The sequence below is a fragment of the Onychomys torridus genome, chromosome 11 (genome assembly GCF_903995425.1).
Source record: "Onychomys torridus chromosome 11, mOncTor1.1, whole genome shotgun sequence".
Classification (NCBI taxonomy): Eukaryota; Metazoa; Chordata; class Mammalia; order Rodentia; family Cricetidae; genus Onychomys; species Onychomys torridus.
The window spans coordinates 66217687-66242343 of NC_050453.1; the positions used below are offsets into that span (position 1 = coordinate 66217687).

The following is a 24657-nucleotide window of genomic DNA, read 5'->3' on the forward strand; positions in this document are numbered from 1 at the left end:
CCAAATTCCTTCTCCTACTATTACTCTTGTATTAGAGTGGTTACATGATCAGCTTCTTCTAACACGAACAATAGTATGTTGTGATATGCTGCTGAGGTTGCTTACAAAATGGCATGTTCTTATGTCCCTGACAGTGGGTAAGCTAGTCAATATGTGGACAAAATCACCTGTGCTGAATATCATTGGCATAATAATAAATTTCATGATTTCAAACATTAACCAGGGAGTCCAAGGACTTCATTCAACTTTTAAAAAGTCAAAACTCAAAACGTAAATATTACTTACTTAATTCAAGGCAATACAATTTTATTAGATCTACTTGGTTTCATAAGTTAAAGATGAGATTGGTGTCATAAGTCAAAGGCAGAGGACATGCTTACCATGTACAAGGCCTAATATCACTAACAACAACAAGAAAAAAAAATCTAAAATGTCTTTGTTACAGAAACAGTTTTATAGTTGTGTTGAAAGGTAATACATGCCCTTGATATAATTGTAAAATCTTACACAATTAATACTTACACTTATCAAAGATGATTTCTATATTCATTTAACAAAAACGGGGAATTATTAGTAAAAAGCAGAATTGAAGTTCCAATGCAGCCTATTATTTGAGGCAAATTACTAAAATTTGAGCAAGTCTTAGTTTCTACATTTGTAAAAGGAAAATAAGATTACTTGCCAGGAGTACATGTTTTAGGAGTTTAAAAAATTCAGTTCTAATGATGTTGATACTTGCCAATATTGAAGTACATTTATCGTGATGAAAGACTTTGATGCCACTGTTTTTCTTCCCACTAATTCAAAATGTTATCTCAAAGCAAGAAGGTATAGCAAACTTCCTTCTTTTGTGAAATCTAAAGTACTCCTGAAGAATGAACAGCTGTGGCTGAGTGCATACTAATCAGAATCATCACAGTAAATTCTTTCTTTCTTTATTTTTGAAATTAGAATATTTTCATACAACATATTCTGATTATGGTTTCTCCTCCCCCCAACTCCTCCCAGACCCTCTCCATTTCCCCACCCACCTAAATTCTCTCTCTCTCTCTCCCCCTCCCCCCCCCCCTCTCTCTGGTTAGAAAACAGGCATCTAAATAACAACAACAACAATAATATAAAAACAAACACAAAAACCAGAATATGACAAAACAAACATCCAAACAGACACAGACACATAAACACACACAAAGCTCAAGAAACACATACAGACACAGAGACAAACACTTGGCACTCACAGAAAATCCATAAAAACAAAATTGAAAACCATTGTCTATATGTGCTTGTATCAGTGTATAGGTATGTGCACATGATTACATGTACCCACAGAGGCCCAAAGAGTACCCTAGATGGCCTGGACGAGGAGTCACAGGCAGTTGTAGAGCACCTGACATGGTACTGGGAACCAAGGTAGGGTACCCAGCAAGAACAGTATGTGCTCTTAACACTGAGCTATCTTCTTCAGCCCCACACTAATGCACTTCTTAGCCCTGATCCCCCATTATAATACTAGAATTACCTGAGGAACTATACATGTCTTTACTCAGGTGCTGTCTGAGTCACATTCCATCAGAGCATCTAGAGGTATAGACAACTACTAAGGTTTAAAGCTTTCCCAAAATATTATAAATTGCTAATCAGGGTAGAGAATCACTTTTGTATAATTATGATAGCTTGAACACAATTAACTCTCTTCAAGTTCTGACTCAATTATCAGTGAAACATACCCTCATTGTTTCCAGTACATGCTATTAATACACATAAACACACATTTGGTTCCAACAGGAAATTCAGTTTTCTGTGTGAATTAAATATTGAACCCGGCTATTGTTTGAATGTGAAATGTCCCCACAGCTCGGGTGTTTGAACACTTGGTACCCAACTAGCTGGTGGTGCAATTGTGAAAGGTATGGAGCCTTGCTAGAAGTGAGTCACTGGGGCAGGCCCCTTCCTCTCTGCTTTCTAACTACAGATGTGATAACACCAGCTGCTTCCTGCTCCTGCTGCCAGGCCTACCCTGCCATGATAGGCTGTAATCAACCCTAAGCACCTGGTCAAAAACGAATCCTTCTTCCCTTAAGTTGCTTCTTGTCAAGTATTTAATCAATGTAACAAGAGAAATAACTAATACAATATAGCTGACAGTATTTTAACTGTTTATATTAATAAAACATCATAAACCATAAAAATGCTAGGAATCTAATTTAAAATTAGGTTGATGTTTGAATTGTGTTTCTTATATATTAAAAGTCTGATTACCTAAAACCTTCACCTTAGAATATTTATACTGCTTTATAATTAAAATTGCTCATTAATTCTAAATAATTTCCTTGGAGTACACGCAAAATTAGGAAAACTTTTAGTGTCTTGAGATATTTTATAATGACAAAAGATTATTTTAAATATTTAACATCAACAACATATTTGTTAAATTTAGTATGAAAATGGTATTGTGATACATAAAATAAAGTATGATTTTTAAAGGGAGGAAAAGCAACGACAAAAACTAAGAGCTATGATGGTAAATTAAACACAATTTTGTTTTCCAAAAAAAATTAGCTTAGATTCTATTACTATTGCAAATATTCTAGCTGTCTAACATGGCACCTGTACTCCAGTGTCTTCTCATTATCAAAAAAGCAACATCACCAAACAGAAAAGACTCGCAAAAACTATGACTTTTCTTTTTTCTATTTTTTTTTTTTTTAGCTTGGTTTAGCATTGCTAACTCCACAGAAATCCAAGGAATGGCACTGTGAACGAATTCAATTGCTTTATTTTTCTGCTGTTCCATTCTACCACATCACTAAATTCTGATAGCCACTCAAGCATAGTCTTGTATCTGAGAAGTGCAGAAGGAATGTGTTCTAATTATTTCATTGAAATTACCAACTCTGCACTTCACCAAATGCTGTCCCCAGCTCACTGTAACAATGACTGTCACCACTTCTCTTACTTCTGCCTTGAACATCTTTCCTGATTCTCAAGGACAGTGCCGGAAGGCTCTATACGTCATTCTTGAGAACTTTCTGAAGTAGAAGTCATGTGCTGAGATTTAGAGTAGGCAGTCAGGTGGGCATTCAGAGGCCCGAATGTGCTTTATCCCTACAACATCCTTCATAAAATCCAGTGTATTTTCTTTGGACTTAAAAGATAAAAACACATCCTTCACATGATGGCTATACATACATATACACATATATACATATATGGAATTTTATGTTCTCCTCAACAAAAAGAAAGAAAAAAAACTAGAATATGCTTTTGCATGAAAAAAAAATACACCAGAAACTTTTACTATGCAAAATGCCTTGGATACACTCCAATGCCATCTCATGCCCTCACTCACTTTCAGCAGTGCTGCTAGGGGCTGGATGAGGTGGCTCTGGGTGTCCAACTCCTGAAACTTCTTCCAGTCATTCAAACGGGGAGGAAAGAGTTGTGTTGGGACAATTTATAAACTTTTCAGTATGCTAAATTAGAAGTTCAAGTTTTCAGCATGGTCATTTATTTTTGCCTAGTTAATTTCATTTTTTTCATATTAGATCTTTGCCAATGTTTTCAAAAGAAACAGTTCCATAAACCCACCTTGTATACTCTTCTTGTAACTTGTTGGGGTCACTTACAAAGAATTTGACTCTAAAGTTCAAACTGTAAGGAGATCCTCCTAAAATTAACAAAAATAGCTCTAATTAATCAGATTATATTAGTCCATCATCTTTATAAGGCATATTTGCAAAATATCAAGTAAATAGCATGCTCACTCTTTAGCTGCTTCCTTATTGGTTTGTTTGGATCCAGCCACCTCTGAAAGATAAAGAAGAGATTTCTTTTTCACCTGAGTAACTAGTACATTGGTTATTGTGTATCTGTCCCACGTAAAGACTGCTGTTTGGAAAAGGGTTAGGTAGAAAAAGAGGCAAAATAGAAGCAACATTGCTCTGTGATTGCTGGTGGTATGAAAGGGTAGTACCACCAGTAGGCAGGTGAACCTGGGCTGCAAAGCATGGGCCTGGGCGCAACCCACTGAGCAAATTCCTTCAGGGTTCCTGTTCAGGCTCCTGCCTTGAGCATGACAAAACAAAACACTTTGTCCCCAAGTTACTTTTTCTCAGAGTGTTGTATCACAGCAAACTAGCACAGTCATAAACTATATTGACTTTAATGATTATCTAAATGTGAGATTAATCTACCCAAAGCCTGATTTCCTTGTTCAGTTCTTTGAACTAACATAATCTGATATAAGAAGCACAAATACTTAATTAAATAAATGTGTGAAGTTGACATTGCTTAGAAATAATATTATAATGAGCACTGAGAAACTTAACACACTCATGAACAACATCAGTGAGAAAAGATTTAGGTTCTTGATTAAAGCAAGGAAAGTGGAACAACGGTAATATGTAGCACTTGGCTATTAAAGGACAGCATTCACAGTTAAAAAATAAAAAGATAATTAAATTTTAAAAAAATGAACAAAAAAAAAACTAGAATGGGCTGGCAAGATAGCTCAGTGGGAATGGCACTTGTAGCCAAGTCTGATGACCCAAATTTAATCCCCTAAACTCACATGCTGGAAGAAGACTTGAGTCTCAAAAGTTGCCTTCTGGTCTCCACACATGTGCTGTGGCACAGTTGCACACCACCACACAAACACACACAATAAGTAAATGTAAAAGACAAAAAGAAACAAAAAATTAAACAAACAAATGCTGTGGGATGTCTTGTCTGTCAAATGTGTTGCACTGATTGGTTAAAATAAATAAAGTGCTGATTGGCCAGTAGCCAGGCAGGAAGGATAGGGTAGGTGGGACAAGGAGGAGGATAATTCTGGGAGGTGGAAGGCTGGGGGAGAGAGATACTGCCAGCCACCACCATGACAAGAAAAGGATAAGGTAATGGTAAGCCACGAGCCATGTGGCAAAGTATAGATGAATAGAAATGGGCTAAATATAAGAGTAAGAGCTAGACAATGGTAGGCCTGAACTAATGGCCAAGCATTTTAAATAATATGAATGTCTGTGTGTTTATTTTATAAGTGGGTTGTTGGACTAACAGGGCTTGGCGGGGGCTGGAGAAGCTCTCCAACTACAAACAAATCCACCTACAAAGAAATCTTATACATCAATAAGAAAAAAGACCAATATTAATAGAAAAAAATAGACAATGGACACTAAGTTCACAACTAAGGAATAAATGGCATTTAAATATATAAAGATAGTCAATCTTGACCACAATTAAAGAAATTCAAAGTAAATGTATGTTGGGCTCTGCTTTTGAGACTGGTTTCAGTAGTTAAAAGTTAACGTTGGCTTTGAACTTATAAACCACTTGCTATAGCTTCCAAAGTGCTAGAAGTATAGGCATGTGCCACCACACCTCCATATCCAACAACATAAGCTTTTTAAAATGAGTGTCACCCTAATGAATGAAAATTATGTCATTGTGTCTGGAGTTCCATTTCTTATTTTTGTGATAGAATACCCTGACAAGAGCAACTTATAGAAGAAAGGGTTTGTGTTAGCTCATAGCTCCAGGTCCACTCTAGAAATCCATTCTAGAAGGGAGGTCACAGCTACAGGAGCTTGAAGCAGCTAGCTATTTACATCACATTCACGGTCAAGAGCAAAGAGCAATAAAATAATGCACACATGCCTGCACTTAGCTCACTTTCTCCTTTTAGTACCGTCCAGGACCCAAACCTGGGGAATGATGCCACCTACTTTTAGACTCTTCCTTCCCATATCAATCAACATACTGAAGAAAATCACACAGACAAGCCTGGAGGCCAACTCAGACAGTCCCTCACTGGGATTTCTTTCCCAGGTGATTCTAGACTGTATCAAGTTGACAACTAAAAATAACCAATGAAAACTGTTTTTTATTGTTGGTCGATTAATATTACAATCCATAGATGTGCCATTTTTGGATGGTTAAGTTATTAGTCTGCTCTTTTGAATAATAGTGCTATGAACATCTAAGCACAAGATTTTGTGTAGAAATGCTTACAAGCCTTGGGTACGTTTTGAAAACAAGTATTATAACTTCTATTTTACTTTATATGTATATCTATGTATACAAATTAGAAACTTGCTCACATGTATGTGGGCATACCTGTGCACATGCATGAACATGTATGCGTGCACATGAGTGTGTATGTATGTGAAGGCTAGAGAATAATCTGGGATGCTGTTCCTCAGGAGCCATTCACCTTTTTTTTTTTTTCCTTGACTGGGTCTCTCACAGGGATATGAAGGGCCCCAATTTGGCCAATATATGCTGATTTTCTGGAAGAACTTCCACTAGACAAAGATTATGTGATTGTCTGATTATACTTTATAGCATAAGCTTTCCACAGCATCTACTGTATCTTAGCTAGTTAGTGCTACTATATGTGGGCACATGTGCAGGGCAGAAATCAATGCTGGGTGTCTTCCTCAATAATTCAATATCTTACTTTAAAAAAATATTGCATTTTATTGGCAGCACATAAATATACCATGGAGGTCAAAAGACTATTTCAAGAGTCAGTTCTCTCTATCATGTGGAACCCAGGGATCAAACTTGGGTCATCAGGTACAGCATTAAGCGCCTTTACCCAACTGAGCAATCTTGCTGACCCATTCATTCATTCATTCATTTATTTATTCATTTGTTGTTTATTTATTGAAACCAAGGCTAGTAAGTCACAGGGCTCTTCCTGTTTCTGCTTCCTTGCTGTTGGGATTATAAATATGTACTGTTGTGCTCAGCTTTTTATATGGTTTCTGTAATCTCAAACTCTAGACTTCATTATAAATGGCAAGCACTTTACCAACTAAAGCAGTCTCCAAGCCCAAAAGATGTTTTATTTTAATATTTATTATAGACTTATTAATGTGTCAAGCCCTGCTCTATGCAAGGCATATGTAAAAACCCAATTCATCTCCTTAAACCCAAAACTTGTATATCTTTACAGATTGCTCTTCCCAATGCATTTGTTTGTTAATTGGGTAAATCTATTTTATAGTATTGACTTCCCTCAAATGTTGGTGCCCATTTGTTAAACATTTATTTTTCTTTGAAATTTTCTGTAAGATTTTTTTGTGAATACTTCCCATCTTGGAGAAAAGACAAAATATATAGTTTGAATCCAAATAGTTGGTGGGGGATTAATAAGCTGCCACAGTTTATAACAGCTAGTGTCCATGTTTATCTAGTCTCTGGTTCACCACGATGTAAACTGCTCTGCTCAACTAGCTCCTCCATGTCATGATAAACAACACCTAGGAAACTGTAAGCTGAAACAAGTGTTTTTCTTCAGTGTTCCGCTAGGCATTTTGTCACAGCAATACAAAAGTAATGAATTCAGTGGGGAAACTTTTACTATAGCTCTGCTGTGCTGTCTAGTACTTTTTCATTTCAACTTGAAGGATCTGCCATAAGCATTTAAGGTAAATCTAGTGGTAATGCACTCCCTTGGTTGTAATTTATCTGAGAATACTTTCTTTAACCACCACCTCTGGCACCTTATTTTGTTTAGTGAAACTGAATATTGCTGTCTTAGTGCTCTACTGCTGTGAAGAGACATCACGACCAAGGCAACTCTTAAAAAGGAAAACATTTATTTGGGTCTGGCTTACAGTTCAGAGGTTTAGTCCATTATCATCATGGCAGGAAGCATGGTGGTATGCAAGCAAACTTGGTGCTGGAGAAGGAGCTGAGAGCTCTACACCTTGATCCGTGTGCAGCAGGCAGAGAACTGGTTTGAGCTTCTGAGACCTCAAAGCCCACTCCCTAGTGACATACCTCCTCCAACAAAGACACACCTAACCCCAACAAGGCTATATCTCCTAATAGTTCCACTTCCTGTGGACTTGAGTTTAAACACTCAAATATTTAAACACATGAGTCTATGGAGGTCATTCCGATTCAAAGCCTGGCTTTACCTCCCAATCCTCCAGTCTCAGTCTCCAAGTGCTAAGACAACAGGTGCCATACTTGAACTCCCTCAATTTTGCTGGATAGAGAATCCGTCGGTTCACTGCAGTTTTCTTCCATTATTATAACTATATGATTCCATTGCCTCTGGCTTACAAATTTTCTATTAAATGTCCCACTAAGTTGAGGATCCTCTGTACCTGTTGAGACATTTTTTTTCCTCACTTCTTTCAAGATTCTCTTTGTTTGCCAACAGTTTTTTAACCATTTAGATGTTTCTTCAAATCTAGGAAGCTTTTGGCCATTAACTTCTTTAAGTAGTATCTTTATCCTCTTTCTTCTCCCTATTTTCTGGAGGTATTCCTCTGGTTTGATTTTTCTACTAATCCTGTCTTAGATTCCACTTTCTAAGGAATCCTTAAAATTGAGTTAGTGGTATGCACATACTAGCACTGGTGTACCATGTGACTTTTCCCAAAAGTAGAAAAAGAAGCTGTTGAAAAGAGAAGACATTGGAGGGGAGTCAATACTATGAGATAGATTTACCGAAGTGAATAAACCATGTTTTACATTGGGAAGAGCAATCTGTAAAGATAAACAAATTATACCAGTCTTGTGGTTGAAAACAAAAGTTGAAAAAGAGAAAAACCAAAGTGGGTGAGATTCACAATTTTCTAGTTTTTAGCCCAAGGGTAAGCAAGCTCTAATTGTTTCTCATACAGACAACAAACATGCTTGAGATGTCAGAATACAGGAAGGCAGAATCTTAGATAACTGAAGCTGAGTTGTGACAGGAGAAATAGGTGAAGCTAAGGTTCAAAGAAGCACAGACATACAAGTCACCCCAATTCTTTCTGAAAGATGAAATACACATGTATAGAAAGACTTGAGCACTCCACCAACAACAACAAAAAACAAGCAGCTGGAAACTTTAAAAAATGAGTAAGGCACCAGCAAAATGGCTTGGCAAAAGAAGGTACCACCGAACCTGACCACCCAAGTTAGATCCCTGGGACCCAAATAGTGGAAAGAAAGAACTAACTATGATCAAGTTGTTCCCTGAATGCCACCACTATGCTATGGCATACTTGTACTCATATACATATACACACAAAGTGTTCACAATCCTTCTTCCTTGGCATCCTGTATGCTGAAACTATAAAAGCAAATGACTGTTAACAAGAAATTATCGTTTGTACTGTATTGTTGATAATAATCATTAATCGAAGACTCCTGCAGGCACTCCTGACTCCCCCCACCCACTCGGATTCTGTAATCTGCAAGTCCCACTCTGTTCCTCAAGCCCACCCATCAGCCTAGACTGCAGTTGCTCCCTGAGACACAGACTCTGCCAGCTCCAATGTTCACCTAGCCAGTCACATCAGCTTCTAGGTCTTAGGCCCAGAGACACAACCCATGATCCCATACCCCCACCAACTGCAGTCCCAGTTGCGGGCCAGCAGGGAAGACTTCTACTGGTGGGCCTGACCACCACCACACCCCCATAGGACCCTGTAATCTATACACCCCACTCCGTTCCACAAACCCACCCATCCCTGGAGACCGCAGCCTCTACTTGAGACACAGACTCAGCCAGCTCTGATTGAAACACCAAGAGCTCCAACTGGACCAAGAGCTCCCTAAGACACAATCTGCACTGATTGGAGGAAGAGATGGGTATATGCCAGTTCAAGAATACATTCAACAACATAAAGAGCAATATGGCACCACCGGAACCTACCGGTTCTACTACAGTAAGACCTGAACATCCCAACTTAGAAGAAGCAGAAGAAAATGACCTTAAAATTGACTTTATGACCTAAAATTGGAAGAAATCAATAAATCCCTTAAAGAAAGTCAAGATAGACAAACCCTTATCCAAATTAACCAAAAGGCTGAGAGAGAGAATATCCAAATTAACAAAATCAGAAATGAAAAGGGAGACATAACAACAGACAATGAGGAAATCCAGGGAATCATCAGGTCATACTTCTAAACCTTACACTCCACAAAATGGACAATTTTCTGGAGAGGTACCACATACCCAAATTAAATCAAGACCAGATAAATAATTTAAATACAGCTATAACCCCAATGGAAATAGAAGCAGTCATTAAAAGTCTCTCAACCAAAAAAAATCCCAGGACCAGATGGGATTTCAGTGCAGAATTTTACCATAATTTCAAAGAAGAGCTAATACCAATACTTCTCACACAACAGAAACAGAAGAAACATTGCCAAAATCTTTTTATGAGGCTACAGTTACACTGACACCCAAATCACACAAAGATGCAACAAAGAAAGAGAATTACAGACCAATCTCCCTCATAAACATTGATGCAAAAATACTGGCAAACCAAATCTAAGAACACATTTAAAAAAATCATCTACCATGATCAAGTAGGCTTCATCCCAGAGATGCAGGGATGATTCAATGTACAAAAATCTGTCAATATAATCCATCATATAAACAAACTGAAAGAAAAAAAACCACATTATTATCTCATTAGATGCTGAAAAAGCCTTTGACAAAATCTTGTAACACCCCTTCATGATAAAAGTCTTGGAGAAATCAGGAAGACAAGGAACATACCTAAACATAAAGGCAATTTACAGCAACATCAAATTAAATGGAGAGAAACTGAAAGGGATTCCACTAAAATCAGGAATAAGACAAGGCTGTCCACTCTCCTCATATCTACTCAATATAGTACTTGAAGTTCTAGCTACAGCAATAAGACAACAAAAGGAGCTCAAAGGGATAAAAATTGGAAAGGAAGAAATCAAACTCACTATTTGCACATGATATGATAGTATACATAAGTGACCCCAAAAATTCTACCAGGGAATTCCTACAACTGATAAACACCTTCAGTAATGTGGCAGGATACAGATTAACTCAAAAAAATCAGTAACCCTCCTATATACAAATGATAAACAGGCTGAGAAAGAAATCAAAGAAACATCACCCTTTACAATAGCCACAAATGATATAAAATACCCTGGGGGTAACTCTAAGCAAGAGAAGGACCTGTATGACAAGAACTTTAAGTCCTTGAAGAAAGAAATTGAAGATATCAGAAAATGGAAAGATCTTCCATGCTCATGGATAGGTTGGATCAACATAATAAAAATGTCAATCTTACCAAAAGCAATCTACAGGTTCAACACAATCCCCATCAAAATCCCAACACAATTCTTCACAGACCTCAAAAGAACAATACTCAACTTCATACGGGAAAACAGAAAACCTACGATATCTAAAACAATCCTTTACAATAAAGCAACTTCTGGGGACATCACCATCCTTGACTTCAAGCTCTACTACAGAGCTATAGTAATAAAAACAGCTTGATATTGGCATAAAAACTGACATGTGGACCAATGGAATTGAATTGAAGACCCTGACATTAATCCACATACCTATGAATACCTGATTTTTAACAAAGAAGCCAAAACTGTACAATTGAAATAAGAAAGCATCTTCAACAAATGGTGCTGGCATAACTGGATGTCAACATGTAGAATATTGCAAATAGATCCATATCTGTCACCATGCACAAAACTTAAGTCCAAGTGGATCAAGGACCTCAACATAAATCCAGTTACTCTGAACCTGACAGAAGAGAAAGCAAGAAATAGCCTAGAAAGCACTGGCACAGGAGACCACTTCCTAAATATAACACCAGTAGCACAGACACTGAGAGCAACAATTAATAAATGGAACCTCTTGAAACTGAGAACCTTCTGTAAGGCAAAGGATACTGTCAATAAGACAAAATGGCAGCCTACAGAATGGGAAAAGATCTTCACCAAGCCCACATCTGACAAAGAGCTGATTTCCAAGATATATAAAGAACTCAAGAAACTAGACATCAAAATACCAAACAATCCAATTAAAAGAATGGGCTATAGATCTAAACAGAGAATTCTCAACAGAAGAATCTCAAATGGGTGAAAGACATTTAAGGAACTGCTCAACATCCTTAGTCAGTAGGGAAATGCAAAATGACTCTGAGATAGCATCTTACACTTGTCAGAATGGCTAAAATTAAAAACACCGATGACAGTATATGTTGGAAAGGATGTGGAGCACCAGGAATACTCCTCCACTGTTGGTGGGAGTGCAAACTTGTATAGCCACTTTGGAAATCAGTATGGCAACTTCTCAGAAAATTGGAAATCAATCTACCTCAAGACACAATGATATCACTCTTGAGCACCCAAGGGATGCTCAATCATACCATAAGGACACTTGGCTCAACTATTTTCATAGCAGCATTATTCGTAATAACCAGAACCTGGAAAAAACCTAGATGCCCCTCAACTGAAGAATGGATAAAGAAAATGTGGTACATATTACACAATGGAGTATATAACTCAGCTGTAAAAAACAATGACATGATGAAATTTGCAGGCAAATGGATGGAACTCGAAAATATCATCCTGACTGAGGTAACCCAGACTCAGAAAGACATAAGTGGATAGATACTCCATGTAAAACAAAGGATAACCAGACTACAAGTCACAGCTCCAGAGAAGCTAGGAAACAAGGAGGACCCTAAGAGGAATGCATGGCTAACCTTGGGAAGGAGAAACAGATGAGATCTCCATGAGTAAGCTGGGGATGAGGGGAGGTAATATAGGGGAGGAGATGAGAGATGAGAACATGAGGGAATGGGATGATCCAGCTGGGGAGGAAAAGAGTAGGAGAGCAAGGAAAGGATATCTGGATAGAGGGAGACATTATGGGGTAAAGGGTACTAGGAAATTCCCAGGAATGCACAAAGACGACCCCAGATTAGACTACTAGCAATAGTGGAGAGGGTTCTTGACATGGCCTACCCTGGTAATTAGATTGGTGAATACCCTAACTGTCATCATAGAGCCTTCATCCAGTAACTGATGGAAGCAGATGCAGAGATCCACAATGAAGCACCAGGCCATGCTCCAGGAGTCCAGTTGAAAAGAAGCAAGGGGGATTATATGAGCAAGGGGTGTCAAGATCATGATGGGGAAATCTATAGAGACAACTGAGCCAAGCTCATAGGAATTCACGAACTTTAGACCAGCAGCTGTGGAATCTGTATGGGCCTAGACTAGGCTCCCTGTATACGGGAGACAGTTGTGTAGCTTGGTCTGTTTAAGGGGTCCCTGGAAGTGGGATAAGGATCTATACCTACCTGGTCCATGAGCTGGCTTTTTGGAGCCCATTACCTATGATGAGACGCCTTGCTCGGCCTTGATGGGGGGAGGGGTGTTCTTTCCTCAACTAAATGTACCAGGCTCTGCTGACTCCCAATGAGAGGCCTTACCCTTTTGGAGGAGAGGATGGAGGTGGGTCGAGGGGAGAGAGGCTGGGGGGAAAGGAGCAAGAGGAGGGATGAGAGGGGGATCTGTGGTTGGCATGTAAAATGAATATAAAAAAATTAAAAAAAAGAAGAACCATCATTAATCATCAATCTGTCTATGCTGTAGTTTTGGAGATTGAACCGAAGGCTTTATATGTGCTAGGCAAGTGCATTACCACTGAACTATATTCCCAAGCCTTTCTATTCTTTTATATTGAAATAGGATCTCATCGAGGTTGGCCTTGAACTCTTTCAGTATCCCTGTAGGTCCCTGAAGCTATGACCTAACTCAGTTTCTCAAGTAGCTGAGTGCACCACCTTGAAATTCTTATCTGCACCAGCAGGCTGACTAGGAATATTTAATTCAGTGATTCCAGTGGATATATAGTAACCTTTCAGTTTCTTAATGCATATCAGCCAGTGTTTAGCAAATATTCTTTTTCAGAGTAAAAGAGTACAGTTTCTTATGGTTTTTCATGATAAATAGATACTAAATTTTATTCTATATAAATGGTGCTTCAATTATGCATATTTAGTTTTTAAAAAAAGCATCTAGGGCTCACAGTATAATTGATAATGAAATATTCAATACTTTCTTCAGATGGGGAGGAAGACAAGGTTACCTCCTTATCACTGCTATTCAGCACTGTCCTAGTGATCCCTCGCCATGCAATAATGAACCAAAAAATGAGGAACAAACAAAAGAATAAAGACTGGGCAGGAAAAAAAATAAAAGGGCACACTAGGAATAATGAAACAAATTACTAGAATAAGAGCTTATAAAGATACAATATTATGACATAATTAATTGGGTACTCGGGTTTATACAAAGGAATAAGGTAGTATGTATGTATGTATGTATGTATGTATGTATGTATGTATGTATTTAGGGTTTTCGAGACAGGGGTTCTCTCTGTAGCTCTGGCTGTCCTATAACTAGCTCTGAAGACCAGGCTAGCCTTGAACTAACAGAGATCCACCTGCCTTTGCCTAAGTGCTGGGATTAAAGGTGTGCACCTCCACTGCCTGGCTTGTAAGTATTTATTTTTCACTTAAAAATTTAATGATTCTTTAAAATCATAGTAAAAACTAAAAGAGATATTATGTAAAAAAGTTGACTAACCACAATACAAGCTTCATAAATATTACTCTTTATTCCTTTCACTTTAAAGAATGGAATCCCTTTCTTTTAATATATAAATCATCCTTAAAACCTCAGGGTAACTTCACATTGATAATCAGAAGGGTGGGGAGATGGCTCAGGGGTTAAGAGTGCTTGCTGTGCAAACATGAGGACACAAAAGTTAGGCCTGGCAGCTTCTGCCTGTAACCCATGAAGAGGATGGAGACAGGTCAATCCTGAAAGCTTGTGGTAAGCCAGCCTAGCCTAAACAGTAAGCTTCCAGTTCAGTGAGAAATCCTATCTTAAAACAAAGTAGATAATGAGAAAGACATCTCCTGTTCTGTCCTGCACACCCACACATTCGCATGCATGCAACACACACGCACCAATTAATAGTGGGACAATATAAGAACTGAACTCTTAAGTGTCTTCCTTGGAAAGATTCTGGCATTAGATAGCTCTTTCTCAACATTTAAACATAGAGTTCAGTAGCAGAAATAACAGTTCCATGTAATAAATGAGCACAGGGAATTAGGAGAACCAAATTCCTGGTTTTACTAGTGTCAGAAGTAGCTCAGGCTGTAACTCCATAGAGTCCAATAATAACTTCTAAAAATATGAGTGTTATGATGGAAAATATCCAAAGCCACTTTTAGGATTTAAAATTCTATAACCATTCTATTAAAACAGCCCTATAATGTAATTTGGAATTTATTTATGTATTTTTGTGTTTGCCCACCTGAGTTTGTATATTATGTGTGCAGGAACCCATACAGGCCAGAAAAGGACACCAGATCCCCTAGAACTAGAGTTACAGGAGGTTGGAGAACTGGTGCTGGAAACTAAATCCAGATCCTCTGCAAGAGGAGTAAGCTAGCTGAGCCAGCTTCCCAGCTCCATAAATAGAATAATAGTAAAACACTGACTCAGAGAACTCTTGTCTTCAATCTACAAATTTTCTAAATAGTACAAGTAGTTCTTTCAAAATATACTCCTCTTGACCTGGTGTGGTAGTGCACACCTGTATCTCTACACTGGGAGGCTGAGGACTGATTATGAGGCCAATGTGCGCTACATAACAAACACTTTCTGTTTGAACAGAGAAAGAAAGAAAAAAAAAAACAGAACTCCACTACATTAATCAAAAGGATTTTTGTTAAGTCTGTCACAGTCTAACCACAATACAATAACAAAGAATGCAGCTAAGATGTGTTAGTATATCTTTCATCTATGTTCATAATAGGTATATTTCTTTAGTGCAGTTTATAATACTTAATTGTCAAAGAAAGCATCTCTATGATTCACCATGTCTTATCCTCTGTTTCTCTGACCCAATGTTTCTAACCAGAAGAACAATGACCAGGAGTACTAAAAAGGAGGTAGAAACCTAAGGAGCTTAAGATTGAGGATTTGTACAGCTTTGAAATGGAGTATCTTGTGTAAGAAGTGTCCTTATAAAATATTCTTAACTCAACAATTTACAGTAAGAAATTAAAACTTTTGATAGAATATCCATGAACATCTAAAATATCACTGAACAACTCCAATTTCATTTTAGTAAATGTATATACATCTAAAGCAGTGGTTCTCAACCTATTCAATGCTGCAACCTGTTAATACAGTTCCTCATGCTGTGGTGACCCACAGCCATAAAGTTATTTTCGTTGCTACTTCATAACTGTAATTTTGCTACTGCTTTGAAACTTTTTTTTTGTTTTTTTGTTTTTTCAAGACAGGGTCTCTGTGTAGCTTTGCGCCTTTTCTGGAACTCACTTGGTAGCCCAGGCTGGCCTCGAACTCACAGAGATCCGCCTGCTTCTGCCTCCCAAATGCTGGGATTAAAGGCATGCGCCACCACCACCAGGCTGTTTTGAATCTTAATATAAATACTTTTGGAGATAGAAGCTTGTCAAAGAGATCATGTCCCACAGGTCGAGAGATGTTGATCTAAAGGTTTTTCTCTCTTTAGATCAAGAGGACTTAGTCTTACTTTTTAGTTCTCTGAGACACAATAAAATTAATATTATACTTACAAGTTGACTTATAGTTATAAATATCAAAAAGGAATAGACTCAGATGTGTTAAAACAACAAGTATAACGGCAAAGGAATTGAGTCTAATTATTCAATTAAAGATGTTAAAACTCATTAAATAAGAAAGGACTTTATATTATGAACATAGAGAAAAACTACAAGGAAATGAAAGGCAACTGCTTGAACTTACTGGGTTATCTGTGGAATCATCAGCCAACTGTAAACCAAAATAGTCTCGCTCAGTCAAATCAAGATGCTTGAAGACTATATCCAACAGAACTTGCCCCTGATCATGTTTCTGCAAGAAAAATAATATGAAACCATCTTTAATAGGTTGTACATTATTTTCCCCCCCTTTCCCTGTGAAATAGGGTCTCACTAAGAAGTCCTGGCTGGCCATGAAATCACAGAGATTCACCTGCCTCTGCCTCCTCTCAAGTGTTAGGATTAAAGATGTGCACTACCACACCATGTACTTTGTTTTTTAACCTTGCATAACTTTTTCTCCTTTTTTACTACAATGGCCATTGTTAATATAGCAACAATTTAGTTGAGAATAAAGCTTCACATGTAAATACCTTTTAAGGGAAACTGATAATAGAAAAAATAATAAATACGAAGATGAAAAACTTTGGATTGAAAATGGCTCCTGTAGGCTATTATCATGGTGTTTTTGTTATTTTATATAGTTGCCACAATAACTGTGGAGGCCCACAAAGGTTTCCTAGTGAGATCTGACCTTGTTTTACCCAGCAGGGCTACATTAAAGGACTGCTTGACCACATGTGTGGCTTTCAGGTGATTGGAAAGGGTCTGTCTGCCCTTGGCTATGCTAGGGGGAGGTCTTTTGCTCCACCCCTTGACATTCCAATAAAAAGCCTTTAGAAGAGACAGAAGGGGTCAGTAGATACTGATCCAGGCCCTCTTGAGGCTATCCTGTGTTTCTGTTTCTCTCCCCTCTATGGTTCTATCTAAATATTTCTCATGCCTCCCTCCTCACAAGTACCCTTGGGAAAAAGTGAAAGGAGGCCCCAAAAGATGGCACCAGGAACAGGGACCAGGGACTTGGCAAAAGGGGGGTTGGGGATCCCTTAGGAAGCAGTGGGCATGTCCAGTTTTCTTGTATAATGAAGACAAGGTATTCTATTTTGGGGAGTATAGATAAAGTAAGGCAGCTGAAAGAAATGCCAAAGTGAAAAAGTGAGGCTTCAGTGAATATCTCTCTCTCTCTCTCTGTTTAGGTTTTCTCTCTCTCTCTCTCTCTCTCTCTCTCTCTCAATTTCTAGCTATAAAAAGTAAAAATATAGGATTAGGTATAGGAATATTGGATAAGAAGAAATTTAGGGTAAGGTAGAACATAATGTAAAAAAAAACTTAGGGTAAGATAGATAACAAGACAGAGGAGCTATATCCTTAATTTTTCCAACAATAGGACTATAAACACAGACTTCTGGGAAAGAAATATAGTCATGAAGGAAACACTATTAAAGAAAACAGGCAGAAAAAGATTCCTGTGGAAGCTTTTGGCCTGTGGACAGCTTAGATGCAAGCCTTGAGTATCAGGGAAGAATTTTCCCTGAGGCGGATGCAAATGAAATAAAACCATTCACTCTGCTGACAGTGTATGATAATATTGCACCATCAGACTCAGCTTCCTCTTGGCCATGAAGCCAAGTTTGGGAAACTAATTTTTTAGGAAACATTTAATAATCTGTATCTAAAAGACAAAACAAAACAATGCCAGGCAGTGGTGGCACATGCCTTTAATCCTAGTGCTCAGGAGGCAGAGCCAGATAGATCTCTGTGAGTTTGAGGCCAGCCTGGTCTACAGAGCAAGATCCAGGTCATGTAGAGAGCCGCGTGTAGCCGCACCCTAAAGATGGCTCTGGCTTCTACCCTCTGCCTTCCAGATGGCAAACACTCTTTATGGTAAACAGCTCCTTATTTGGCTATGGCTGGATTCGTGTGTTGCTGGCATATGCGTGAACCTGTGGACAGTGCCCACGTGGCTGCTTGGGGTTGGCAGCCCAGCCCTACTTAGGTGCTGGGAGAGGCTTGCCCCAGCGAGAGAGACACAATGTAACTAATCAAAGGTCTGAATAAACTGTGATGAGAAGGATCCCGGTGTTGCGTCTTCCTTGCTGGTCGAGGCGGGCGCGACAAGTGGTGGCCTCCTACGGGGACAATTACCACGGCTCTCTCCGGATTCAGAACTCATTTACAGTCAGGCGGTATACCGGTAAGTCCTCAGAAAAAACTGGGGATCCGCGACAAAAGCGGGTAACGCTCACCTGTAGAAGGGAGAGCGGGATAGCAGAGCCGCGACTAGAGCGGACGGATAATTCAATTGGGCCGGGACTAGAGCGGACGGGTAATTAAAATAACAAAGTCAACAGGTGGAATCTGTTCTGCGACTACAGCAGACGGGTAATTTGCATAACAAAACCCGCGGGTAAAACAAACCAGCAGGTAAAACAAAACAAGCAGGAGCCAGGAGGGCTGGAGCAATTCTGCAAAGGCTCTGAGAAACCTCCGAGAAACTTCTCAAATTGAGAAAAGAAAAAAAAAAGTATACTAACATGGGCGCCTCCTCCTCGCACCCAATTTTTTTGGCTCTTAACGAGCTGCTTCTCTCTAAGAAACTGAAAATAAAAAAACGCACCTTAGAACGATTTTTGCAACAGTGTGATGTAATTGTTCCTTGGTTTGCAATTTCAGGAAGCCTCACAGTGCCTTCCTGGGAGAAATTGGGAAGAGACCTAGATTTGGATTGCAGGTGCAGATAGCAGTATCATAGCTAGCAAAGATTGGCCTTGAGGTTGGCCTATACAGGCTTCCTCACAAACATTGCAGGGACTGGGTTATGCCAGTGTTCCAAATGTTAGTGCAAATTTGTTAAATTGGCAAGATTCCGAAGGTCACTCTGGCGTTATGCAACCCTACGTCCTTGAGCTTCCAGTGTCCCTCTGGGGGAGGGATCTTATGAAATCCATGGGCTTTCAGTTAAGTAATGAATACTCCAAAGAATCTAAAAATATTATGAAAAACATGGGGTGTCATCCTGATTTTGGCCTGGGAAAATTTTTGCAAGGCAAAAAGGAGCCAATACAAACAGTACCTAGGAAACCCAAACAAGGGTTGGGTTTTTCCTAGGGGCCGCTGAGGAGGGCATTCCCATAACCTGGGTAACAGAGGAGCCAGTTTGGGTTCCTCAGTGGCCACTCTCCTCTGAGAAATTACATGCTGCATATCAATTAGTGAAAGAGCAATTAGAGAAAGGGCATATTAAACCCTCTCTTTCTCCCTGGAATACACCCATATTTGTCATCAAGAAGAAATCAGGAAAATGGAGATTGTTACATGATCTTAGAGCTATAAATGAACAAATGAGAATTATGGGACCTGTACAGCATGGTCTTCCATTGCTGTCAGCCTTGCCTGAAAATTGGCCTATTATTGTGGTAGATATTAAGGACTGCTTCTTTTCCATTCCACTGAATAGCAAAGACAGTAAGAGATTCACTTTCACTTTACCGTCCACTAATCATGAGGAACCTGATAAAAGATATCAGTGGGTTGTATTGCCACAAGGCATGGCCAATAGTCCTACAATGTGTCAATTATTTGTAGCAACTGCTTTAGAACCTTTGAGAGTACGTTTTCCAGGCTTGAAATGCCTCCATTATATGGATGATATACTGTTAGCAGCTAAAGAAGAGAGCATTCTTCAAGAAGCATATAGCTCACTTGTAGAACTGCTAAAGCAAAAGGGACTCTGTATTGCCCCTGAGAAGGTGCAACAGAGCAAAGTTGTCAATTATCTTGGCTCCAAAATAACTAATCATCATATCATGCCACAAAAGGTAGAGTTAAGGAAGGATCATCTTTGCACACTGAATGATTTTCAAAAATTATTAGGAGATATAAATTGGATAAGAGGAAGTTTAGGAATGGCCAATTATGAGTTAAAACCATTATATGATATTTTAATTAGAGATGCAGCCTTGGATTCACCAAGGCAATTAACCAATGCAGCCCGAGAAGCCTTAACAAAATTAGAAGATAGACTACAAAGAGTTTTTCTTCAAAGAGTGCAAAATAATAATGATATTACCCTGTGCATTCTGCCTACCCAATTACAACCTACGGGAATTTTATGGCAGAAAGGACCCTTGTTATGGATTTATACTAAAATCTCACCTGCAAAATCAATTGAGTATTATCCTGTTGCAGTGGCATTACTTGCGCAACAGGGTATTCAGCAGTGTTTACAATATTTTGGGACATCACCACAAACGCTAGTTGTTCCTTATGATTCTACTCAAGTCAAGGTATTATGTACTGCCATAGATGATTGGGCAATACTGCGTTATACCTATCCAGGACACATAGATTGCCATTATCCTAAACATCCACTATTAACTTTCTTTAAAGAACATCCTGTAGTTTTCCCTAAAGTAACTGCTTCAAAGCCCATTCCAGGAAATGTTATATTTACAGATGGGTCTAAGACAGGCTGTGGTGCTTATATGGTGGATTCTAATGAACCTGTAAAGCATCAATTCTTGCCAGGTGCACCTCAACAGGTGGAGCTTTCAATAGTTCTTGAAGTTTTCAAGGCTTGTCCATTTGCATTTAATTTAGTGTCAGATTCTAGTTATGTTGTTAATGCTTTGAAAAGCCTTGAATGTGCAGGGCCCATCAAATCTTCTAGCTCGGTTAGCTCATTGTTTGGACAATTACAGAAACTGATCTGGCAACGTAAAAATCCCTTTTTTGTGCAACACATCCGTGCACATACCAGTCTGCCAGGGCCATTGGCTAAAGGCAATGATATAGTGGATCAGTGTACTAGACAGGAATGGATGTTTGTGGCTTCTGCCATACAACGAGCACATGCTTTCCATAAAGAATTTCATGTTAATGCAAGGACATTACAACAAAAGTTTTCTATCTCACGTGCGGATGCACGAAAGGTGGTACTAGATTGTTCCCAATGTGTCATTTTTCATCATCCTTCTAGCTTAGGAGTTAACCCTCATGGTTTGCTCCCCCTAAAAATAAGGCAAATGGATGTTACACACATCTCTGAATTTGGACGTGTCAAATATGTACATGTATCTGTTGATACCTGTTCTGGAATCATTCATGCCACCCCAATGACAGGAGAAAAAGCCTCTCATGTTATTACTCATTGCTTAGAAGCTTGGGCAACATGGGGTAAGCCTCAACAATTAAAGACAGACAATGGTCCTGCATATACCGGACAGAAGTTCGCTTCCTTCTGTCAACAGATGAATGTGCAACTTGTACATGGCCTACCATATAATCCACAAGGTCAAGGCATTGTGGAGCGTGCTCATCGCTCCTTGAAGGAATTGCTTCAAAAACAAAAAGGGGGAATAGGCTATGGCCGTACCCCTAAGGACAGACTTTCTCTTGCATTATTTACTCTGAATTTTTTGAATTTGGATGCTTCCAATTGTCATGCTGCAGATTTATCTAAAAAGTTGTCTAGTTATCTTTTAGGCAATTGGACTGGAGAGTTCGATAACCTGATGGACCAGCTGAGAGTGGCTATTGTCACGGTGAATTCGACTCGAGTGGATACCGGACTGGTGGAGGGATTGTCTTCCTGGATTGCTACAGCCATGGGCCACATGAAGGAGTGGGCGGGAATAGGAGCCCTAGTAGGTTTACTGGTGCTCACCTCCCTAGTATGCTTGTGGTGCATTTGTCGCATTAGGATCTCACAGTGTCGCCATGCAGCCATGATTGTCCAAGCCTTTATGGCCATTGGTGCAGGGCAGTCCCCCCAAGCCTGGTTGGCTACTTTAAAAGATATTTAGGCACAGGATGCGAGGCCTGTGCACTGCACTTGAGGTTATGATACGCTGACCTCAAGAAGAGCAAGTCTGATTGCATGTGGGTTGGTACCCTAACTCCCACCTCTGTGAAAAGGGTATCGGACGGGTCTAGTGTTCTCTGGGTGGACGACGCCTGGACAAACATTAGTACATGTTCCATTTTAGCAGAGATCAGACCTCTACTCTTGCCTGTTGCTTTGTAAAACAAAAGGGGAAACTGTAGAGAGCCGCGTGTAGCCGCACACTAAAGATGGCTCTGGCTTCTACCCTCTGCCTTCCCGATGGCAAACACTCTTTATGGTAAACAGCTCCTTATTTGGCTGTGGCTGGATTCGTGTGCTGCTGGCATATGCGTGAAGCTGTGGACAGTGCCCACGTGGCTGCTTGGGGTTGGCAGCCCAGCCCTACTTAGGTGCTGGGAGAGGCTTGCCCCAGCGAGAGAGACACAATGTAACTAATCAAAGGTCTGAATAAACTGTGATGAGAAGGATCCCGGTGTCGCGTCTTCCTTGCTGGTCGAGGCGGGCGCGACAAGGTCAGGCACCAAAGCTACGTGGAGAAACCCTGTCTCAAAAAACAAACAAAAAGAAAAGAAAAGAAAAGCAAAAGCAAAAGCCCTAAAAGCTCTTCAGGTCTTTCCATTTCAGATTTTTCTCTTTCTGTAAGGAAAAAAATTAATTTACCTGGAAATAACATCTATCAGAATGGGACAATCACCTGTAATTACCCTAGAAGAAACAAAAAACCCCTCTTGAAACATAGCAAATCCTCTCTGCTAGTACTATCTCCCCTTCAAGCCTGTATTAGAAAAACAGCAGCCAGAATGCCCTTTGGCCAGAGCCTATGCCCGTATTCCACTGAGCAGAGGCAGCCTGCCCCCAGGGTGGAGCCACAGCAGAGGCAGCATGGGACCCAGTGAGGGGCTGCTGGCATTGAAGAAGCTTGGAGGCTATGGAATCCTCCCTGCAGAGGAAAAAATAAACAGGGTCCAAGTTCCTAGCTGCACTGGCAGCATGGGAGAAGCAGAAACAATATTTTACCATACAGAAACGGGGACACAAGCTCTTACCCCCATAAGAGAAAGCAGTTAGCAGAGCCTGAGCAGGGACTCTGTATCTGTGGGAGGAGATAAGCCAGGACAAGACAAAATCTATCCTGGAGGGAATCTCTCTGAAAAGGCTGAAAAAACTTTTTTTCCCCTTTTTTGAGACAGGGTTTCTCTGTGCAGCTTTGTGCCTTTCTGGAAACCACTCTGTATAGACTAGGCTGGCCTGGAACTCACAGAGATCTGTCTGGCTCTGCCTCCCAAGTGCCGGGATTAAAGGCGTGCATCACCACCACTAGGCTAAAGCTACTTTTTGTTTAGGGGTGGGGGTGAAAAAAAACTTTTATTTTCAGTACTTTCATCTTCTTTCACTGACCCAGAAAGGTGGGAGCCAGCCCTGAGGTGTTTTTGCTTCTGGCATCAAAGCACCTGTCCAAGTGCCTGCCCACTCAGGGGAGAGTGCCTGGTGAAAAGCTTAATTTTTACTCAAAAATCTCCCATGCAAAAAAGCAAAATATTCATTTCAGTACAAACACGGATCGTGTAAACAGGAACTGGGAATGTAACAGCTGCCATTGGTCGCACCTGGCCCCAAAAGGCAGCTTGGGAAATGTAGTTTGTAAAAGTGAAGCAGCTTAGGCAAGCAGACCCGGAGAAAAAGCAGATAGACTGGGACAAAAACTTTCAAACGCTGCTCAAAAAACTCTGCTTTTTCAACTCAAAACATTGCTTTTCTCCCAAGCACTGCTATAAAGCTTACCTTTAGTTCCCCAACACAAGAAACAGGTAATGCCTGTCAGGGGGCAATTTAGACGCTAATGATGCTTCTCAAATCATTTTGAAACCCTTAAGAAAGCAAGGGACAGTGTTCCATACACTGGGAAACTGCTTTAGGTATGGAAAAAACTTACAGGCAGATTAAAAACAAAAAAACAAAACAAAACAAAAAACCCTTTGGGTTGTGCTTAAAATGAAAGAGAGAAACACTGGGATCATGGCATCTTAAGCAGCTTTAAAAAATTAAAAAGGGGAAATTGTATCCTCAGAAGCTTGCTGGCTGGTTAGTTTGGTGAGGAGTGTGCAACAGAGGAACATCAGCTCCAATGACACTCCTCCTCAGGCCTAAAAGTTGCACAGGAAGTTTTTTTCTAAGAGCTTTACAGCAGCTCAGTATGGTAATTATTCATGATTTGTGAACCCTCTGTCTTGTTGAAAGATAATATAATAGTTCAGTTAAGAGATCTCTCCTAGATGTTTGCTAAAGTTTTTAAAATAGTCCTGTAGAGTTTGCTTTTGAATGTAAGTCAGTTCTGTTAAA

The 24657-nt window shown here is 39.6% G+C and overlaps 1 protein-coding gene across 3 annotated transcripts in view; it reads right to left on the reverse strand.

Annotated features, from left to right (window-relative positions):
- The window catches only part of Ptpn4 (protein tyrosine phosphatase non-receptor type 4), a 183348-nt gene that overhangs the window by 98616 nt on the left and 60075 nt on the right, over positions 1 to 24657 (reverse strand). For 2 of the 3 annotated variants that reach the window (XM_036202731.1, XM_036202732.1), the window contains 3 exons: positions 16618 to 16725; positions 3765 to 3807; positions 3589 to 3688 (listed from right to left, as the gene is read on the reverse strand). In XM_036202731.1, the coding sequence (XP_036058624.1) occupies positions 3589 to 3688; positions 3765 to 3807; positions 16618 to 16725 (251 nt within the window). The remainder of the gene's footprint in view (positions 1 to 3588; positions 3689 to 3764; positions 3808 to 16617; positions 16726 to 24657) is intronic. The other variant, XM_036202734.1, reaches the window with a different exon arrangement.